General features: G+C 35.3%; 1 protein-coding gene across 2 annotated transcripts in view; it reads left to right on the forward strand.

The window, feature by feature from the left end:
• The window catches only part of CDIN1 (CDAN1 interacting nuclease 1), a 215,767-nt gene that overhangs the window by 99,230 nt on the left and 101,673 nt on the right, over positions 1 to 14,864 (forward strand). For both annotated transcript variants that reach the window (XM_074327928.2, XM_019725527.3), the window contains exon 8: positions 6,615 to 6,682. In XM_074327928.2, the coding sequence (XP_074184029.1) occupies positions 6,615 to 6,682 (68 nt within the window). The remainder of the gene's footprint in view (positions 1 to 6,614; positions 6,683 to 14,864) is intronic.

Below are 14,864 nucleotides of genomic sequence, written 5' to 3' on the forward strand. Positions count from 1 at the left end.
GATTATGTCATAGATGCAGAAAAAGCATTTGACAAGATACAACATCCATTTATGATTAAAACACTTAATAAAATGGGTATAGAAGGAAAGTACCTCAACATAATAAAGGCCATATATGACAAACCCTCAGCTAATCTCATACTTAATGGTGAAAAACTGATTTTCCTCTAAAATCAGGAACACGACAAGGATGCCCTTTCTCACCTCTGTTATTCAGCATAGTAAAGGAAGTCCTCGCCAGAGCAGCCAGGTAAGAGAAAGAAGTAACAGGCATCCAAATAGGAAAGAAAGAAATTAAATTATGACTTTCTGCAGATGACATGATTCTTTATATAGAAAACCCTAAAGACTCCACCAAAAAACTATTAGAAACAATAAACAAATACAGTAAATTTGCAGGATACAAAATCAATGTACAAAAATTCATTGCATTTCTGTATACTAACAATGGAATTTCAGAAAAAGAAATGAAAAAATAACTCCTTTTGCAATTGCAACAAAAAGAATAAAATACCTACAAATAAACTTAACAAAGGATGTGAAGGACCTATACACTGAAAACTATAAGATATTATTAAAAGAAATTGAAGATAACACAAAGAAATGAAAAGATATGCTATGTTCGTGGATTGAAAGAATCAACATAGTTAAAAATGGCCATATTACTAAAGGCAATATATAGATTTAATGCAATCCCCATCAAAATCCCAATGGCATTTTTAAAAGAAATAGAACAAAAATCATCAGATTTGTATGGAATCACAGAAGACTCTGAATAGCCAAAGCAATCTTAACAAAAAAGAACAAGGCTGGAGGCATCACACTCTATGACTTCAATTTATACTACAAAGCAACAATAATCAAAACAGCATTGTATTAGAAGAAAAACACACACAGACAAGTGGAATAGAATTAAGAACCCAGAAATAAGCCCACTTAAATATGGGCAGATAATTTTCGTCAGTGGATCCAAAAGCATACAATCGAGAAAAGAAAGACTCTTCAATAAACAGTATTGGGAAAATTGGAAAGCCACGTGCAAGAGTGAAACTGGTATCACTCTTTGGTATCACCATATACCAAAATTAACTCAAAATGGATCAAAGACCTAAACATAAGACCTGAAACAGTAAGTTGCGTAGAAGAAAGCATAAGTACTAAACTTATGGACCTTAGGTTCAGAGAGGATTTTATGAATTTGACTTCAAAGGCAAGGGAAATAAAAGCAAAAAAAGAAAAAAGAAAAAAGAATGGGATTATATGAAACTAAAAAGCTTCTGCACAGCAAAAGAAACCATCAACAGAACAAAGAGGCAACCAACCGAATGGGAGAAGATATTTGCAAATAACTTATCTGATAAGGGCCTAATATCGAAAATATATAACGAACATGTACAATTCAATAGCAAAAAAAAAAAAATCCAATTAAAAGATGGGCAGAGGACCTGAACAAACAGTTCTCCCCAGAAGATACACAAAAGGCCAACAGTATACGAAAAAATGCTCAACTTCACTATTAGCTATTAGGAAAATGCAAATAAAAACCACAATGAGATACCTGTTAGAATGTCTATCATCAATATGATAAATAATAAAAAGTGTTGGAGAAAAAAGAACCTTCATACACTGTTCATGGGAATGTAAATTGGTACGGCTGCTATGGAAAACAGTATGGAGGTTCCTCAAAAAGTTAAGAATAGAATTACCATATGACCCAGCAATCCCTCTCCTGGGTATCTACAACAAATCTGAAAACACTTAAAAATAAAGATATATGTACCCCTATATTCATTGGAGCATTATTCATGGTGGCCAACCCATGTGTCCTTTGATAGATGAAAAAGATGTAATTATACACACACACACACACATACACACAATGGAATATTACTCAACTGTAAGAGAAGATCAAATACTGCCATTTGCAACATTGATGGGTCTTGAGATTATCACGCTAAGCAAAATAAGTCAGACAGAAAATGTCAAGAACCATATGACTTCACTCATATGTGGGTTATAAAACTGAAAGCAACAAATGAGCAACATAAACAAAGAAACAAAAACTCAGACACAGACAACAGTTTAGTGGTTACCAGAGGGAAAGTGGGGAGGAGGGTGGTAGGTGAGGGTTAAGGGGATCAAATATATGGTGACGGAAGAAGAACTGACTCTGGGTGATGGATACACAATGCAATATATAGATGATGTTTTATATAAATGTACACTTGAAACCTATATAATTTTACTAACCAAAGTCACCTGAGTCAATTTAATAAATTTTTTTTAAATGTCACCAGAGACCATCGCATTTTAAAGGGCAGTAGACTCTTGTTGCTTAAATGCTGATTACAATCTGAGCTGTCAGTTTGATCCCTAATAAACATTTTTAGAGAAACCAAATTAATTTTTCCCTCTGAACTGAATTTAAGGCCAAGAAAACAGATGTCCAGTCATTTACCGTGTTTTCCTGAAAATAAGACCTAGCCCGACAATCAGCTCTGAATGCATCTTTTGGAGCAAAAATTAATATGAAACCCAGTCTTATTTTATGATAAGACCAGGTCTTATAGTATAATATAGTATAGTATAGTATAGTATAGTATAGTATAGTATAGTATAGTATAGTATAATATAATATAATAATATAATATAGAATAGTATAATACCAAGTCTTATATTAATTTTTGCTCCAAAAGGCTCATTAAAGCTGATTGTCCAGCTAGGTCTTATTTTCAGGGAAACACATTATTAAAAGCATTGCGATTACTAAAGAGTTAACTTCTTAAAACAGGATTTGAATGGAAAGTAACTGCTCCAGAATGTATGACATTATTCATCAATACATTTAGTAGTGTGGCAACACTAAGAATTTTGAGGATCCTTAGCTAAGAATGCTATTTAAAGAGGAAGTAGTATTTTAAATGAAAATTATATTTGTCTGAATCTATGAGTCTCACATTTCTCAATGATAGAACATGTCCTTCCTGGTATAGGTTTTGTTAGTGTGGGTTGCATGTGACCAATTGTGATTTGGTGAGAGTCAGGAGGCATTTTTTGGAAGCCCTCACTAGTCAAGTGTGTGTGTGTGTTTATATTCCACCTTGTTTCCTAAAGGCTTAGAGTCAGTAAAATGTTTGTTTAAAAAAAAAAGAAAAAACAAATCACTCATTTTCTTTTTTCTTTTTCATAAAGTTAACCTTTGAAGATATTCTTTTAACAGAGCCCCCTTGTAAGAATATTCAGTACCTATGTTATAGCCCTTTATATGTTTATTCTCCAAGTCTGTTCCCCCCAATCTAACTTAATAAAATCACAGCATTATCATAAGCTTACCTTTTTACTAGACCAAAGTAAAACTATGCTTCTATTTGCAATGTAAAATTAATGGTAGTGTTCAAAATTGTAGGAATGCCAATCTCATGTTGCTACAGTGATAAAGTTTAGCACATTCGTGTAACAACTAACACCATCTCAGAGTATCTGGGGCGGAATTACATGTTAATTTTAAAGCACATAAAATAGTTAAAAATCAATTTAAAGTTAAGGTTTTAAAAGCATAATGTCTCTTGAAGGATTGCATATTGATTTCAAATATAACTATCTAATTATATATGCATGGACTAAAGTATGAAGTCAACTGCTTTGTAAATGCCAGGAGGCTATTTTTCAGTAATAGTTGAGATGCTTACGGGAAACTAGATTGCTGTATTGCTGGTGAAAAAAAATGGCTTGTGAGGTTATTTACAAGTTTTGCCCCATGGTCACTGCCATACATCAATATCAGGTATTATTGTAGACAAAGTCTAAGTGTTTCTGCTTATAGAGCATTATAAATTCTATTTGGAATATTTTCCTTACATTTTTGCCATCATTCACTTTCCCTTTTTGGTGTTATTGCCAGTAGAATTTAATGTAGTACATGATTTCAATTGATAAAGATAATGATGGATGTCTATAAATTGTATTCACTGACGAGATTATAATTTTGCAGTTCCATTATTATGCCTATTTCCAGTAAAATTACTATTTTTACAAACTTTAGTTTCTAGACCTTGTATTTTTATATATATATATATATATATATATATATATATATATATATATATATATTTATATCAAGCAAAGCGTAATCAATAAGTGTATCTTTCCAAAATTTCAAATTGCTGATTGCTTTTACCATGCAAAATAAAACAGGCAGGGAAGTTTGTAGAGAACTGATTTTATCTTTGCATTGAGGTAGTAGCAGTTTTATATAATGTACATACACTTGCACAGGTGTTTCCTAGACTGATCAACAGGAATTATTTTATTTCATACTGAATAAAATTTCTTAGTTTTCCATGTGAGTGAAAATGCTATTTATATGTTGTTCTGATAATTTGATAATTTTTACATTGCTTACTCTCAGTGAATTACATCATTTTGTAAGAAAGAAAGCTCACATTTAGTAAATTTAGAATAGGTACAAAACCTTTTCTACTCCATTAGGAAAATGTAAGTGGAATAAAGTAAATTGGTCATTTACTAATAAGACACCAAAAAAGCACAGTAGCAAAGAGAATATAAATTGTCACTGTGCTTTCTTTTTCTTTTGGTGTCCACTATTTTTTTTTCTCTACATAGACATATTGACACCTTTCCTGCCATAGGTTATATTCACTGACACAAAAGGTGTGAGAAAACAGCCACCTCAACTTTCTAAAGTGTGACTTCAGGACACAACTATTAGACAAAGACCTAGGCAGAGAAGCAAGTAAAGATAATGATGCAGGAAGCTTAAAATGCTGTGGGTTTCGTTTCTGTACCATCAGTAACCTCAGTTTCATGATTCAACATTTTAGATGTAAATAATTTACAACAATAAAAGTGAGAGCACATTTATGTGGAATAGAAGTAAATAATTTAGTTCTCAAATGTGGTATGCCCCCAGTAATGAGAAATCATTGAAAGATACTCATCAAATGTCTTCAATGGACTCTGCAAATGTGTGAAATTCTGTGATTTAAAAATGTGTTTCCTTTATTTTGTTTCCAATAAGAAATTAAATAAGCATAGCCATGTGCATTGGAGTGGGGAGGGAGGAACAACAGAAGGAAAAATGCAGGGATGATGACTTAGGGTTCATTTAGGGTTGACGTGAGTGGCCACATCTCTGGAGTTTGAAGATTTTAACAATATTCACCTGTATCTGTTGACACAGGACAGGATAATTCTCTAGGAGTTTTTTTGTTTGTTTGTTCACAAATAATATGTAAGCTTTATTCCATTTAAATTGGACTCTTTCAGTGCATGATCAGAATTAAAGAGTCTCTGATAGGCCAAGACGTGATATGACCAAGTTGACATTATCAGTGAAATGTAATTATTACCAAATGCTTTTGACAGAATTCAAGTATCAGAATAGGGTAACACTCCTTTTTAGACTTTTGCAATCTCATCCTTTTGGAAAATACACCCAGAATTGGAAGTCCCATAACTGATTTCATTATTTACCAGCCAGGGGACCGACCTCCAGTAAGTTCCTCAGCCTTCCTGAACCTTGCTTTTTTTAACTGTAAAAATGGGACTAATAACAGTACCTAGTCATGTGGTTGTCGTGAAGTTTAAATAAGACGATAGTACCCCAAAGTATGTAGCACAAAGGCTTCGTATATGGTATTTAAGAAATAGTAACATACCATTTTTAGCATATTATTTTTATATAATTTTAATACTTTTTAAGAAGCTGTGTGAAGGTCAAACGTGGGCGTTGCAGTGATCTTATTCTGATCTGTTCCTCTGCTTTACCACACATCAACTGTATGACCTTGTGCAAGTTCCTTTCTAAGCCTCAGTTTCCTCATCTTTAAAATATGGATAATGATAACTGTGCAGATGAAATTACACACATAAAACACTTAACACAATGGCTGCCTCATAGTAAACACTCAAAAAATGTCTATGTGCCTGTGTGTATCTATTTATATGTGTGTTATAATATGTGTACACTTGTACACACATGATAAAAAGAGTTGAAATAGCTTCTGTACCCACACCGTAACCCACAGTCCTTTAATAAGATGTCTTTCCTCCATATTACATATAATCCTCAACAAGTCAGTTTTTGGCTTCCCAAATCGCAGAAGATCGCCAAGAATAGATTAGAAGTGAAACAGGAGCTCCTAAAAGCTGCTTCTGTGACAAATGTGAATTCACAGAAGATTGATGGAATTCTATAAGATTGGAAGCTCTTTGAGGGCAAAGGCCCGTTGGTTTTCTTTGCTGCAGTTAGTAAGTACTTGATAAAGTTGCGCTAAAGTGAATCGAAAGATATTTAACTTAACATAAAGGATGTTTAAAATGACTCTCCCTCTTTTCAAAGTTATGGACACATCCATTTACAAGTCTTTATTTGCCAAAATACAATATAAACATTATAGAAAAATTCCAGTGACTCGTTTAAATGAGGGAAGTGTATAGAAACCTCAGAGATGTAGGCTAGAAGTGGGAATAGTTGCTATACTTACCTCTTATTTTCCTTTTCATCTCAAAGTGTAGATCTGGTATTAGCTTTTTTCCGATAGCATCTTTTTATAACTCTACCTGTGTTGCCCTCCTTAACTAAAACTCCCCAGTGCCATCGGTTATGAGCACGAGGTCCTGCTGAGAGACTTGCTTCTAGAGAAAAACCTGTCCTTCCTAGGTGAGTATTGCTTACATCCTCTCGAGCTTCTAATATCTCCATGTGTGCTTAAATATATATATTTTTAAATCTTCCACTTGCAGTCCTAAAGGAAGAGTGAACGATGATTGATGCTGTACATGTTATCTTTTATTGATTTAGAACTGAGCAGGAACTCAGTTACCTAATCCCCTGTATACACAGCACATGCACAGGCTTGCAATTAATATTTTATAGAATAAGTGGCTGAAAAAATGCTTTAATATCTGTTACAGTATTACTTTTGGTGTCATGAGATATTAACCATAATCTAGGCCTTATGAGAGAAAGAAACAAAAGAAATATTGTCTATAAAATGCTTTATATATTAGAAAGAATGGTTAGAAAAATTCATGTTTGTCTCATGTGTGGAATCAGGTAGTACTTTTACTTGAAAGCCAAATATTAAGATTTTATTATTTTTTTATGCCAAATATTGTCATCAGAAATTTAGTATGATTTTTAAAAATCTCACATGTACGCATGTTTTGGTGTGCCAGTGTGGAATCTTATATTTTTTTCAGTATCTCTTAAGCATTAGAAATTAAGCCCCAAAAGATATCTATATGATAACTGATCATGGAAACCATAAAACACTGTACAATGAATTCCTCTTTTCCATTTTCGACGTGGTACTTTGTAAAAGTTCTATACAAATCGTACTATTGTACACATCTGTTTTATGTAGATATTTAAGAGTCTACATAGTGTGTTTTTTTAGGTTAAAAAAATCAGAGAATATTGGTTTACATCATTTTTGTTCCAAAATGGACAGAGAATTCGCCAAGGAAAGTCAAATGAGTGATTTTACATCAAGTTGGAAAGGGATGTTGAATACAGCCCTACAAGAAATATGCTTTAAGTGTTAGTATTCAATATTTTTATTAATGAAACTGGAGAATGGAGCTGAATGTGTTATAAGATTGTTGATAACTTGAAGGTGGGGGATACCATAAATATTCTCCAGCTAGGGTTAAAGAAAGTTGATAAATTAGGAAAGTGGCCTCAAATTACCGAATTAAATTTCAGTATGTAAGAGCAGCAAATTTTTTTTCATATAAGGACAATTGAAATGGTCAGCCTATGGAAAAGGAGTACATTAGACAGAAATTGCATTTTCAAATTTAATCAAAAATAAAACATAATGGATCAAAACCAGTTCAATGGATTCCTCACAATGCACCATGAGATATGTTTTAGAAGTACGGAGTTCTGATAGTATTATGAACTATCTGGTCACACTGATCACTCAGATAGCGGCCCATATAGCATGGCCAAATCTACTTTATTGTTTTAAGCTACCAACTAAGCAGTCATATTTTCAAGTCAGGTTGGTGTTACTCTTGGCACCATCTGCTTACGGATAGTCAGGCCCTCAGTGCCATTTCTTTACTTAACTCTGCTTTCTTCATAACTAGAAGAGTCCATTAGGGAGGAAGAGCAAAGAGCTTAAACATGGTCTAAACTTAGTCCCCAGGTCCTCGACTCCCTGGATTCTGGGAACTGAGTGCGTTAGACTGGATTGACCGTAGCTGACAAAGACAATGCAGGAACTTAGCCAGGGAGGCACTACCACTCAGATACCATTTCAGAAAGGGGACTTAAAAGGGGGATTTAAAATTGATGTGCCCCCTCTATTCCTCTGTGCTATAGGATCTAGAGGTAATTATTTTATTGAAGAATACCCAAAGACGACACTTAACTGATCTTTAAAAATAAATCACTTATATGATGTTTAGCTCACTCCATGTAACTCTAGTTCTATTTTAAAGCATTTCCTCATCAGCATACAAAGAAGTTGTTAATTTATTCTATGCATTTTAAGCATTTTAATGTAGTACTGAATTAATACATGTTTACTTATGGTTAAAACATCAAAATTCAAAGCCTTGTATGAAGTATGGTTACACGGTTTTTCTTTTACCGTGTAAATACCCCTTCACGATGATTAATTAGATCTAAAATACTATGCCAGATAAATTTAGATAGATCATCATATTAAATCCAACTATGGAAAAATGTTGGTATATAATAGACCAAAATATGATCTTATGTTTTCTTTTTACATGTGTACATCTTGAATTTTGTTGCAGAGATATTACAAACATGTTTGTTTTACTTTCATTCTTTTATAAGCAAAAATACCATCAATAGCTCTCTCTCTCTCTCTCTCTCTCTCTCTCTCTCTCTCTCTCTCTCTCGTTTCTAATCTGGGCTTTTAACAGACAAGAATTCTTACTGTTTATACATTAATCCTTCTTAAGAGTTATGACTTCCCTGAAATTTTGTATCCCATTCTAAATATTCCACCCATTGTGCTCTATATGTCATTTTAAAGAATAAATACTTTATCTGACCTTTTTCATCAATAGGAGAAAGAAATAAAAACAAATTACTTTTATCTTAACCCTAATAATTTCTTAAATTTCCTTGATTCATAACCATGTACTGAGCAGTTGCTATGGCACAATATTTAACACTATGGGGGGGAGGGGAGAGGCCTTATCTTTGAAGAGTTGGGTGTACTCATATGGATTTATCCTATCTTGTAAATGTATTAATTTGTACTTCTATAAATAGGTATATTGTATTAAGAGAAGTCAAAATAGAATAACTTCAGTTTCTCCAACTAAAAAAATGTATTTTATTCATATATTCGTTTATTGCAAAAATCAATTACTGAGTCGGGTAATATTATTTTAGGCACTAGATGTAAGTCTGATGAAGTCTCTGCTCTTGTGGAGTCGTGGTCTAGTAGGGAGACAAGCTACAAACAGACAAACGCAGATAACTTTTAGAAATTTCTTAGAGTTCTTGTAATTCTTCTATTTATTACTTACTCTTTTCAGCTAACTTTCGTTGAATGTGTTCTTGCCAAGAACTGCACTCGTTAGTATGACAATGATGATAAGCAAACACTCTGTGCGCTTTGGATGCTCACAGCCACGCACACTGCTGCTGTGTTCATCCAGGAAGGATGCGGTTCCAACTCTAGTGCCTCTCAGTAGCTGCTCACCTGATAGTCTTGATGTTGTTGTGCTACTTTTATTAATAGAGAGAAAGGTATAGATTATACTAAAAATTAGTTGCTACCCTGTACATATGAAGAAAATGCTACTGGCTCATAAGCTGCTTTTCCTGAAGTGGTGATAGAATTTTACTTTTTCACCTGCTCTCTTTCACCGGCACCTTCCTGCCACCATGTGTTTCGAGGATGGCTAGTTGAGCACATTAGCTTGGCTGTCTCCCCACTAAGCTAACCACTATTTCTTTTGTTGGTTCATCAGGCAGATCTGTATCATTTAAGTACTTGCTATGGGCAGGCACCATTAGGGATAAAAAAAATAAAAATGGAATCAAACATGGAGCCTTCCAGGAAATTTTCAGATAAGTTTAAGTACATGTCAGTTCTTTCCAATGATAGTTAATTTAGAATTAAGATTTATTGATTAGCGTTTAAAGTCTCAGAAGATGTGAAGAACCTGCTGCCCACTCCTACCTACTTTTAGATCCACAAGGGACCCTTCTTAGATTTTTTAATTGACCAATGAGCATTGTGATCATCCTATCCCCTCCGCTAAAGATCTGTTCCATTCCTCATATCAATGACATAGAAAATGTATTTTATCTACTGATGCAGATGTTTCCATTATATCTCTCAAGTGATTAAGGAGACCATGTTTTGTTATATCCTTTCTCCCTCCCGCCTCCCCCTCTTTTCTGAGAGGTTGAGTAAAACGTTGGGACAAAAGGCATAGGAGGAACAGTAAATAGTGACAGTGAGAAGCCAAGACTCTTTGCACTGTTAGGGAAAATACGAAAGAGCTTATATCAAAGACTGAAGATGAACCGTTCATCCTCCATCGGTTGGCGTATCTCCAGGTTGGAGGGACTTTCATTAGTGACTTCCACAGCCATTGTCTGGTGCAGATTCTTGTTAAGTTTAGCTTAATAAGGATGTCTCTGGAGACATTTTATTCTTTGCAGTGAATGTTGCCCTGTTAGTAGAAGCTAACAATTATTTTGAGTGACACCTGAGAGGCATTTGCTTTATCCCCACCCTCCCATGTTTGGTCTTGCCTTACGACAAACCAGCAGATTTTACATGCTTTTCTAGCATTCATGTATTACTCTGTGGGACTCCAGGAAGGTATACTCTGTAAAGCCAAAAAGGCTTAGTGAAGGATGTCCCTCACTGGAAGAAATTAGGATCTTTGTTACTAAGAGTTCATCTGTTCCTGCTGCTTTATTCCCCTCCTGAAGCAACAGTACTCTGCTGGGGAAGTGATTATGATGTGACAAACAGGGGATTGTGACCTCAGGTGAAGAATAGGCAGCAGGAACAGATGAAATTTAGAATACGAAGATTGTGTTTACATGCAGACGTTAGCAGTGGAGAAGAGGCTAGAAATCAAACATACGAGTATATAGGCTAAAGGGAACTGAGATGGTTAGGCATTTCGTAAGGTATCAACTATTTAAATTTATATCTGTCTGAAAGTTCAAAATCAGATACAGTTTTCAGAGTAACAGGAATGTGATATTGGAGCCGGGATGTGGGGAAAGGGTCCCTGTCTTCCCTTCCCGAAGAAATTGTCATGGTGAGCGGCCATCTTTACTTCCCATATTGAATGTGCGTGCATGTGCTTCTCCCTGGGACCAAGAGTAAAGCACCATACACACATGTGTACTACTGGAAGACAACCTGCTCTCTGGAACTTTGAAGACAGGTTTCCTTGTCCACTTCTGATAGGAGTCTCCCTGTGCCAGGCCCACAGCCCTTTCCTCAACCATCGCTCCAGTTAGGAAACTCGTGTCTGCTTTCCTGGCTGCCAATGATATATTGGAACTGTTTGGGTTGTAAGCAACAGACATCTAATCAAACTAGATTAGACACACACAAAAGGGGAATTTATTGGTTTACAGATATACCTGGGAAATCCAAAAGAGAGAATTTTGCTTCTGGTGTGTCTAGAATCCAGAAGACAAAGCTATGTCATTAATATCTCCTCATTTTTCTCTCGTGTTCTGCTTTTATACAGTGTTGGCTACATTCTCAGGCAATAAAGGTGATTCCCGGAAGTTGCAAGTTTGTTTACTTCTTAGAGTTCGTAATCCCAGAGAAAAGTTGATGATTCTCTTTTGCCCCATTACAAATCTCAAAAGGGCTCTGATCTGCTAGTCTTGGTCAAGTGTCCACCCCGTGACCAGTGGTTGAGGGTCCTATATTGACCATCCACCAAAATCACATGGTGTGAGTGGGGTTGCATTGCCAGACAAGATGGGGTACAGGACAGAAAAATCAAATATCTCACTCACCCCGCCAAAATTAGCTACAGGTTCGTTCTTCTGTCCCCATAGCCAAAAGGCACTGTGGTCAAATCTGTTAGTGTTATTGTTGATTGGCTCCTTGGCACATATGTGCTCACTCTCTTTCCCTCTTTCTCCCTCTCTCTCCCTTCTTCTTCCCCTCCATTGAGATTGGTTTTGGGAGAGGTGGAGCTGGCCCTGCAGAAGGGTCTGTCATCAGTAGTTACAGCTAAAAGAACTGGGGCAGACAGCTACCATTCAGCCATTCCTCAGAATTTTGGAGTTGCAAAGGGCTCTAGTAACCATCCAATCCCCTTGTTTTGTTTAGAGGAAACTGGCCCCAGGCCTTGTATCACAGCTGTTTCCTCCCACAAATTGTCCTGTATCCTTTTTCCTCCACTGTGCTGATGTGTCCCTTGTTTTATGACATGAAACCGAAAGAATTGAGAGTGATGTGATGTAAAACATAGACAAGTTTTACTTTTGTTGTTGCTATTCATGTCCTCTGTCTTGACACCCACCAGTGGGCAGGGGTCAGCCCTTCCAGCCTCACTTTGCACCGTCCCATCTTCATGCCCTCACATTTGTTTCCTATCTTTAGGGCACTTCAATTTTCACTAGTATTGTCCCCTACAGACATAATAAGCAAAGGACAAGGTCAGAGCAGTCAGTTGTATTCCTTATTAGTGGCTGTGGTAAAACGCTTCGGGGGAAGAGATTGAAACTAATGGTTGTAATGAAATTTTGGGTTCTCTAAAGATTTCATTTATCTGTGCTATTAGTCTCCCCATTAAATTCATATCTGTTCTGTGTACCTTTGCACATGGTTTCCATATCATAGTAACATCTGTTACTGAAACTTTGCAAACTTCTTAAACTGGATAGAAAAGGCTGTGGAACTTGCTCTTCAAGAACATGAAAATATGCTAAACAGAAGTTAAAGTTCAACATATTGAACGAGACAGTGTTTTGAGGAAAAAACACACACAAAAAACAAAATACTAGAGTAGACAAGATATACTATAGTTGTCATTTGTATTGATGTATGTGTGTTGTTGTTTTTCTGCCCTTCCCAATTTAGTAAAATTGTAATCAGGTGTTAAAAAGATTGTTTTTAATCATACAGTATATTTTAACCTAGTATTTTAGAAACCTTTTGACAAATTTGTAGATAAAATGCCATGCCAGACTGTTACTTTTTGTTTTCAGATGTTGTGAACTGGAATTTTGCATAATTTCTCTGGGATCAACTATATTTCTTAAATTTAAAGCATTTTAATAAACAAAAAAACCTCAAACTTTTTCTTGGTAGTCCTTATGCCCTGCTATGATTCTTAAGTATATGTTAACTAGTTTCAGACGTGTTTTGTTCTCTAACTCAAAATCAGCCTTTTATTTTTAAAAATAGGAATTGTGTAATTAGTACTTAATTGCTTTGGATATTTTGGGTATTTAAAGGAGAGGGTAATTAAAAGGCCAAAGAAATTAAACTTTCAGTGTTCTCTAAGTATGTGTAATTTCTTTCTTTAAATGCCTTCTAAAGACAGGCCTGATAACTTAAAAAGAAAGGAAGACCTGGGTTGTTTTTCAAATTTTCACATCAGTTTTATCTATGGATGCAGTTTTACTCATTTTTTTTGTTCAGTTGGAGAGAGGAGCCTCTAAAAATCAAGAGATTATGAGTTCATCTTTTCAAACAGGTATCCTGTAAATAATATCGAAATAATATCCAACAGATGGCCATCGCCTCTCCTTCTTCAAGGTCTTCTAGGGGGGAAATAAGAACTTTTCCCCCCACTTCACAAATGTTACACATGACCAAATTTAAATATTTGTCATCAAGTGTGGCGTGTTAGACAAACCAGAACTTGGTGGATATGGGCCCTTGCCTGTGTCTTTATGCGAGAGGTCTAGGTCTTGGTGGGTCACTTACCTGCTCTAGGCCACGTTTATGATGTGTAAATCAGAGTGTTGGACCAGTAATTTCTAAACCTTTCCAGGCTCAGAAATACTGTGTGTCACAAGGCTCTCATTATCTAAAAGCCCTACCTGTTGTGGACTGGAGGCTAACAAGGCTGCTTGGAAGCAAAAACATCCTTAATAAGAAACACTTGAACTATGATATTGACAAGCTTAGTAGTTATGAAACATATTGGAACATACGCCTTAAACCAGAATAGTCTTACTTTATATGTTCTCTATTCACTGAATAAGACAGGTATACAGGATTTGGAGGTGATTTCATATTGATCCCCAACCATTTGGGGAAGTTGTGGTGTAAGTGCTATTCTAAAACATTGCCATTATTCCTTCCCCACCTTTGTAACCTATATGGTTCTTACTTTTCATATTGATTGTTTTCTCATGAAGAAAATGCAGGTTCCTTAAACATCTAGTTTTCCACTTGGAAAGTTCAAAGAATCATAAGTAACCACCTGACCGAAATACCGTGTTTCACCGAAATATAGGACCTAACTGGAAAATAAGCCCTAGCATGATTTTTCTGGATGACATCCCCTGAGCATAAGCCCTAATGTGTCTTTTAGAGCAAAAATTAATATAAGACCTGGTCTTATTTTCAGGAAAACACAATATATGCAAAGAACTATAAGAATACGGATGAAATTTATGATTCTCAAGGAAAATATAAATTGCAAAAGTGACTATAGAAGAGATAAAAATCTAAATAGATCAGTAGCCATACAAGAAATAGGAAAAGTAACCAAAGAGCTGCCCACCACAGTAGCACCAGTCCCAGATGGCTTTTTCTGAGGTATTCTGCCCAAACTTTAAGGAATGGATAAATTCAACATTGTTTAAATAAACACTGTAGATCAAAGAAAAAAGTAGGAAA

The sequence above is a fragment of the Rhinolophus sinicus genome, chromosome 3 (genome assembly GCF_057876585.1).
Source record: "Rhinolophus sinicus isolate RSI-liver-muscle chromosome 3, RSI-T2T, whole genome shotgun sequence".
NCBI lineage: Eukaryota > Metazoa > Chordata > Mammalia > Chiroptera > Rhinolophidae > Rhinolophus > Rhinolophus sinicus.